This window comes from Quercus robur, chromosome 9, assembly GCF_932294415.1.
Source record: "Quercus robur chromosome 9, dhQueRobu3.1, whole genome shotgun sequence".
Lineage (NCBI taxonomy): Eukaryota > Viridiplantae > Streptophyta > Magnoliopsida > Fagales > Fagaceae > Quercus > Quercus robur.
In genome coordinates this window covers 9207488-9215811 of record NC_065542.1, presented here as the reverse complement: position 1 = coordinate 9215811, position 8324 = coordinate 9207488, and the positions used below count along the sequence as shown (strand labels likewise).

Genomic DNA, 8324 nt, shown 5'->3' with positions numbered 1-8324 from the left:
AACCTATTTAGATGTTTAACGTTTGGAAAATAAGGATTTTGGTTCAGTTTGAAACTGATCAATTCAACTTTGAACCGTTAGATTTATATGCAATTAGGCAAAACAATAATCTTGTTTAGGTGGTTGACAAACAAAAAAATTGGATATCAAATTAGCAACTGATTTACAATTTATTCAGCTTTTGTGGTTCTTCAGATATCAAATTATACTTATGTTTAATTCTTAATAGGGACATGCATTCTATATAGAAACAACATTCATCCTAGAAAATAGAAAATATAAAGCAAAATTTACGAATTAACAAAATTATTCATGTTACATCAGTCATAAAACCCGAGTCATTTCTTGAACCCATCCAAGATGGTAGCTTTTTGCTTTTGATGCCTATATAGAACCAACATCACTCCTTGTCAACTCGCGTAAGCTGACTTGACTCGATCCCCATTAGCATCGCAAGGAGTAGTTCATAAAAAATCAATTTAGAGATAACAAAATTTTAAGCATCCAACATGATACTTAATGGGCAATTTAAAAAATTACTAAATATTATTAAAAATAAATTATTAGAGAGCCAGCAATATTAAGAAAACCTTGGATCATTAAGAAAACAATCTTAACAGCCTCTAATAATGCATGAAGACGCTATGCAATATTAACAGCCTCTAATTATGCAAATTGACCAGATTATGCACAATACACATAATGCATGAATAATCCAGAGACAGATGAGAAGGAAATGAAGTTGCATCTTCAATAATCTAATCTTGCATTACAGTGTAATCATGAGCATACTGAGTACCAAGGGATTCCTAATTTAATGCCGCTTCTGCGGCTTCAGTATTGGAAGGGAAAAAATCGTGTCACTGGACCCAAAACCTACGCCTTTCCCTCACCACCACCTTTTTCTTGCATCCACAACTGGAAACGAAGCATGGATCTCAGCCATAGCTCATGCTGACAAACACCGACTGTAATGGCTCCTCCATTCCCTCCAACTGCACTAATTTTAGGCTTGGTTTGTTTAACATAAACATCATCTTGGGGTCACTGGTGCTGCCTGTAAAGTTGCATTTATAAAATTTATAAGTCATCCACAAACATAGAATATATGAGAAAACTAGAGAGAGGATTGAAAGAAAGGGATAACACCAAAATGCTTTGCATTTCTGGCTTTTCCAAACGTGTGGTCATCACAAGGCTTGGAAAACAAATAAGATTTGATCCTAGAGAGTAAATCCATCATATGCAATATCAACATTGTTGAAATATTGCTGCTTTCATAGATGGGTTCACATACTTTGGCAGTCATAACAGCATCATTATCATTGATCAAAACTATTGCTGATCAGTAAGTCTCCAACACAGCACTTAATTGACATCATAATTTAAAAGAGGACATAAGGATTTATCTTTGTCAATAAAATATTTTCTGGTCATGCTCAAAACAGAGGGAATTTCAATGCATTGTTCACAAAGATCGAGTTAATTGCCAACCCCCTCACCCAAAAAAGTAGTAAATAGCATACAACATCTGTCAATTTAAAAGTTTAATTTCTACTTCATGTCTACTAATTAAACTTAAAAAAGTTGCTTCCATAAGCAAACCACAAATTGCTGTTAGTTAGGGATCAGTTGAAGGCATTACCTGAGTTACATATGATGAGCTTTCAGCAAGGAACTTCAGAAACTCTTGCTTCTTTCTATCAAAATTGAACTTTGCATGATTCAATAATGCTTGTTCTCTTTGAATATCGTCCTGCATTTTTTCTTTTTTCCATCTCACCTCCTTGACCTGCCTCTCAGCCTCAATGTGTTTTTCAGGTAGGGTTGAAGTCACCAAGGGTTTTGGGAATTTCACATCTACATCTTCCCTAACATCATCAAGAGGTTCCAAAACTAAGATGAAGCAACAATTAAAATTCCAATTCTTTTAAACAATGAAATTGAAATTGATGTAGATTGGTTAATGGAGAATAAAATATTTTAATATTTTATGTTGTTTTCTCTTTCATAGAGGAATTAGGATTTATTTGCTTTTACAAGTTCTATTAAAATCCTTTTCCTAGTTGAATTAGGATTTTAATTATTTTTCTTTTCATAGTTGTTTTTCCTTTCTCAAGTAGAAGTAGGTTTATTATTTCTTTTTCTAAAAGGAGTAGGAGAAATTTTATTCCTATAAATACTCTTTATAGAGAGGTTGATTAATATTATATGTGTTTTTTAATAAAAGTTTGCTAGAGAGGTTTTCTCTATTATTTTGCTAGCCTAGCGTTCTTGTAGAACTTAGGTTTCGTGGAAGAGTTATAGTAATTGTGTGTTATAGATTTTGCTTCTACACGCTCAGGTTCAAATTTTTATCTTCTAATGTTTGACTTTGAGCAACAGCATGACAATAAAACGAAATAGAGTAGAAATTCAGGATCCATAATTTATAATGATTTAAAACCCTAATAAGCTAATAAGTTTAGACATATCAAATATAACTAATGCCTAGGAATCATAAAGTATAATGAGAACAATTCTAATTTTGACAAAGTACCCTACATAGTTGGAGAAGAGTTTTCAGAAAGAGGGGATTAATGCTTTCCAACCTAAAAAGCCACTGTACTTCAGGATTTTACAATTTGTAGACTGGTGGCTGAACAAGAAGCAGGAACACTACAGTGCTTTTAACAATCATGATTTTACCTTTGAAAGGGCAGAGGAGTGGCAGAAAGTCCATGGGTCGAGCATCTCATATAGCAATTTAATTAACAGAAATTCAACCACAATTAGGAGAAGAACATTATTTAGGCATTTGTGTTAAAAAAATATTGTAGGCTTCAGTTTTCTTTTTCTTTTTTTAAAATAAGTAAAAATACTGCAGGCATCTTACTAATTGCAAACACAAGATTAAGTTTTGAAGAAGAGAAAAGAAGTTAACAAAATATGTATATGGAAATAATGTGAAATTCATTTGTGATAGCAGAGCTTCTTACCGATCCCCTAGGGAAAACACACTGGTACTCCTAATCATCCCTCCATCCAAAGAAACGGCTCCATCACTTATACAAGGAAGAGCACTTACCATGTCTTGCCTTGTTCTATATACTTGAAGACGAGAGAAGAGATTGTAAAATAGAGTCTCCCTGAGGCCATGTCCACTAGCTGTGACACAAAATAAGTTTGCGTTGTCCACATTGATCATATTGACAGCAAACCCAAGAAAGCCAGGAGGGCACTCCCCATTAGGTAATTTTGGCTTTACAAGATCAAGCCTCCTTTGAGGGTCATCTGCTACAAACTCACCTGCATATGGCCTGTGAAAGGGGGAAAAGAATTCTTTTAGAAGGTTTACAAACTACAAGTCCAAATTGTCAAACAAAGACAAAATATGAGACTCATGCATTATATTTTCAAGACAAATGACGAGAAATCTGCCATCCATATTCCTTCCAATAGTAGCACCAAGTGCGTGAAGACCAGAACTTTTATTTATGCAGCCTTGCTTGTCATATGTTTCTAGGGCTTTAACACCTTCATAAGTCTTACAGACAATGGCCAGCATAGTCTCCAACCCTAAGTACTCTGAAAAAAGCCTGCATTCCAAATAAATAAAAGGACAATTATATTAAGCATAGCATAGAATTGTTAATAGTCATTAGTCACAATGTCCCCTGCCAAAATATCCCATCCCCAGCCTAGTAAGTAAACAGGCCCACTCATTCATTTGGACCTCCTAATCAATGAGCCATTTTGGCAATATTTTATAGCACCTAAATTCATTCTAACCCATTCTAAAGTAGGCACACTAAACCCCAACAAAGAAGCATTGATGACGAAGCTACTAAAATGTCATAGTCTATTTTTATCCAAAAGAGAACCATAAATGATCAAATGCAGTTGATGGCAAGACCATAACTTATGCAGAATACCAAAAATTGAGAGCAAATGAAGTGCAAAGTCAATCAAACCTGCTAAGATTATCATCGTCCACTTTACCAAGTGTAGCAACAATACCCAGCACATCCTTGGTCAATTGAAGATGGGAAGCCTGAGGACCATGTCGAGCTTTCAATTGACACAAAATACCAGCAGCAGATTTTTCATGCTGTAGAATCAGTTCAGTTGTTTGGTCCTCAGTCTGAAGTTGGGAATGGTTCTCAATTTCAATCTTCGGAGTGCTCGAACCATGATGCTTGCCCAAGGTAACTGAGATGAAACTTGTAGTTAATACAAATATGGAATCAAAGAGTCAAAGTCTTAGACATTTGAAAATTTGAACTTAACTTAAGTCCTTTCCTACCCAAACAACATGGACCTGATGTCAAACACTTTTATACACTTCATCTTTTAGTTTATAATTTCCATAAAATTCTCAGGTAAGCATAAATGATGATGTTAAGAATGAGGAGAGATGGTTGCTTCAGTATCTTCTTTGATAACAAAAACTTACACAATTGAGATCTTCTTTATCTAATGATATGGGGCGCAAGTTTTAACCAAGAGCAAGATATCTTATAACATGATAGTTAAAACTGTATCCTTAAGAAGCTGGCTGTTGTATATGGCTTTAGAAATTAGTCATGTACTCAAGTTATCTGCATTTCATTCACTTGCTAAGATGGGCTTGCTTAACATTAGTGACTAATTAAAAATAAATAAAAATAAAAAATAAAGAAAAAGATTATACCTTGCAAATCAAGAATGAGGTCATCTAATTTGTTATTTTGAGCATTCAGAAATTTTATATTGTCCTCATGACCTTTGATTTTCATCCCTAACATTTGCAGATCATCTTGAAGTCTCTGGACAGATGAAGTTATTGCGAAGTTAGTTTAGTTAGTTATACACATTGCCACTCGATATACAGTAAATGTATTAAGAAATGACATATCCACGAACATTTTAAATAGGTAAATTAGTTTGACACATTGCTACTCAATATACAGTAAACCCTATTAAGAAATGACATATCCGTGAACATTTTAAATGGGTAAATACACAAGTCGCACACCTGCATAAATTGTACCCATGGCCTCACCCCCCTTACTTATAGGGGAAGGAGATGCTATTTGGTCCAGTTGTCACTGGCAAGATGTAGACCATGAAATAAGAAACAAATATAAAATTTTGCATATTTGTTATACAACACCTCAAAAAGAGCCATAGAACAAAAGATTTATTATTTCCATTAGCAGATGCAATCAACCAATATGTCAAAGCAGCTCTGAAATTTAATAATCTTCACAACCTTAGAATAGTATATGATAGTCTCAGCATGTGCAAATCCTCCATTTTGCTTTTCATCCCTTACAACTATACTTTTCTCAGTCTGATCAACTTGCATCAATGCTGATGAATCTTTGATAGTTTGAACTGGAAGCTGCATAGAGAGAAAGATCATCAAGTAGTTAAAAAATACTATTTTAAAGCATAAACACTAAAGACAAAAACTACCCAAATTTTCCTTCAAGGTCAAAATGCTTTTGTCAGTACCATTACAAACCAAACCTTCAATTTTCACTTAATATTTCAACAGGGCTTACTTTATGAGCATTTCACAAATACCCAGAACAAAAATTTTCAATCTAACAGTTTAAAACACTAAAACAAAAACTATAATTGAAGTCAATGCTTATGTCAGTACCATTACAAACCAAACCTTCAATTTTCACTTAACATTTCAACAGAGCTTACTTTATGAGCATTTCACAAATACCCAGAACAAAATTTTTCAATCTAACAGTTTAAAACACTAAACAAAAACTATAATTGAAGTCCCTTTTGCTTTTGTCTTGGGAAAAATTAAAGCTTTAAACAACTGTAAAGAAGAAAACAAGGGCATGCATGAGAAACCCTAATGCTGTGCTTGGTTGGTGGGAAAAAAAATGTGGGCACAGAAACAAGTAGATAAAAGAAAAGAAAGAAATTCCAAATTCAAACCCTGGTGTTCACGGTTACAAAGATTCCAAATTTTCCTTTCAATTATTTTTATTATTTTTTCTTATATTTTCTTAGCAAAGAAAAAGAGTGAGAAAACTTAGAAACTTAGAAACTTAGAATAGGGACTCACCTGGTTATTGGGTTGAAACATTTTGTAGCCGAGGTTGACTCGTTCTCTCTCTCAGTGTCTGTCTCGCAATTTTCGCTTGCACTCTCTCTCTCTCTCTGTGAATTTTGGCCTTTTATGCATACAGGCATATAGTATATATGAGTATTGGATTGAGAGCAGGGGCAATACTTATGGGATTGCAACTGATGCAATTATTTTAATAGTTGAGATGTTTCTCCAAAAAAAAAAAAAAAAAAAAAAAAAGTTGAGATTAATAGTTGTGAAAAGCAACTTTTACTCTCGACCATTGATTAAAAAAAATTTTATGAGAAGTAAAAATTGAAAATTTTTTGTGAGATAACCGAGGGGGATTGACCCAGCGCATCTGTCCCTCATCTATATATCTATATATAAAATAATAGGTGAAGCAGAGAGAAACTCAAATTGCAATTTCAAATTAGAACTCTAATTTTGTGCCACGTGTCCAAATTGCAATTCCAAATTAGAACTCTAATTGTGTGACATGTGTCTAGATTCATGTGAGAATCACACCAATTTCAATATAAAATTAGAGTATAATTTTGAGCCATGTGTCCCAATATATTTTTCTAAATTTAGGTGTCAAGTGAAGACCACACCATACATAAATATACAAATTTCCTCAAATCACGTGGGAGTCTTTAATGACTCTCTCATCTCTTGGCTTTTCACGTTTGTTTGTGTTTTTTTTTTTTTTTTTTTTTTTTTTTTTTTCACATCAATCCCAATCACTCTAAAATCCTTTCTTAATTTTTGTGCCAAAGGAATTATATATATATTTATAAAATCAAAGCTGAGAGAAAATATAATTTAAATTTTAAATTGGATAATTAATTTTGCATCATGTATCTTATCTAAAATTTTAAATTTTTGTGCATGCATTAACACCTAACACGGAAATTAGAAAACCACAATAATCAAGTTCATTCACCTAAGCAAAAACATTTAACTTGCACACTATAAAAATCCCTACCATCCCATTCATTGTTCATATAAGCATAAACATACAACCTTCCACAAACATTCAGCCACATGAATGAGGAGAATTAAGTTTTCGTTAGATTCCATTTTTTTTAGAAAATTACATCCAGTCATGCCTTTATTGTTTCATCCCCATTAGTGTATATTCTGTAACATTTATCTTATATATATGTTTTCGAGTTCAAAAACTGTATTGAGTTACTTTTTATTTGTGGCATGAAGGACTCAAGATCATTTCTTGAGAGAAGAGTTACTGGATTACATAGAGTAAGGATACTAAACAAAAATGATGCCGAAGATTTCACATACTATACATGGGGATACCAGGTTCATTTCTTATATCTATATTTGTATTTTCAATCTGTAATGCTTTATTTATCCACAAATTATATTTTCATGTTATTCTTTCATATCAAGTGCTCACTCAAAGATTGTCATAACCCATTTTTCATCTACAAAGTTTATTACTAATGAGATTATGATCTCGAACTAGCTAATTCCATGCAATAATTTCATGGAGGTTGGGCTATTAGGAGAGAAATTAAATATTCACGTAGAACAAGGGTCAAGTAATATTCAATGGAGAAGGTTTGGAAACTCTAATCATCAAAGACTCACATGGTACAAGGTATAAATTCTGCTAATGCTTTGTCATGCTAATTATTCTTGCCTGAACTATTTCTGTATACTTAATCAGCACTAACCTTATCTTCATGGATTGTCTTTATAGACTCAATTTGATGCACCCAAAGGAAATGACCCTGTTGCATTAAACCTTGGTTCTATGGGAAAAGGGGAAGCTTGGGTTAATGGACAAAGTATTGGGCAATATTGGGTCTCATTTCGTATCCTAGAAGGGAGTCCTTCACAAACATGGTATGCCTTAGAACTTATGTTTGGTACTTTTGTTTGAATACTTAAAATAACAATACAAGCGATTAATTAGTAGCAATACACATACAACTATTGTCACTGAGCAATAAAATGCAATTTTTCGTTTGTACTTAATAGTAAAAAGGAAGCCATTAGTTCTATGCTAAAAAATTAAAAATTTGGTCTTCCGCCTTTACTCTTATTTCAAACCCATTCTTATACAATAAAATATTTCTTCATACTTTTAGTCGTCAAAGTGACCTTGGCTTCATGAATTTCATTTACTATATATGTCAACATTTTTCATCAATTAGATGATGGTAAGGATTTTTTAAAATATTTTTAAATAGGGTAAAATTTATGTACAATATCTTAAGTACATTACATTAGATTTTTC

General features: G+C 33.0%; 1 protein-coding gene across 1 annotated transcript; it reads right to left on the bottom strand.

Annotated features, from left to right (window-relative positions):
- Positions 1-728: 728 nt before the first annotated feature.
- Positions 729-6222, bottom strand: LOC126700319 (protein DEFECTIVE IN MERISTEM SILENCING 3-like). Its single transcript, XM_050398402.1, has 8 exons — positions 6056-6222; positions 5234-5365; positions 4673-4787; positions 3954-4191; positions 3387-3578; positions 2979-3299; positions 1646-1871; positions 729-1057 (listed from the first exon to the last, which is right to left on the bottom strand). The coding sequence occupies exons 1-8, from the start codon at positions 6074-6076 to the stop codon at positions 1034-1036; spliced, it is 1269 nt and encodes a 422-aa protein (XP_050254359.1). The 5' UTR covers positions 6077-6222; the 3' UTR covers positions 729-1033.
- Between the last annotated feature and the right edge of the window lie 2102 nt (positions 6223-8324).

Excerpts from the sequence above, each read along its gene's own strand:
- LOC126700319 (XM_050398402.1), bottom strand. The coding sequence starts at position 6,076 with ATGTTTCAACCCAATAACCAG. Across the intron at positions 5,366-6,055 it reads TGTTTCAACCCAATAACCAG|CTTCCAGTTCAAACTATCAA; the intron begins GTGAGTCCCTAT and ends CTCTCTATGCAG. Across the intron at positions 3,579-3,953 it reads GACGATGATAATCTTAGCAG|GCTTTTTTCAGAGTACTTAG; the intron begins GTTTGATTGACT and ends TTTGGAATGCAG.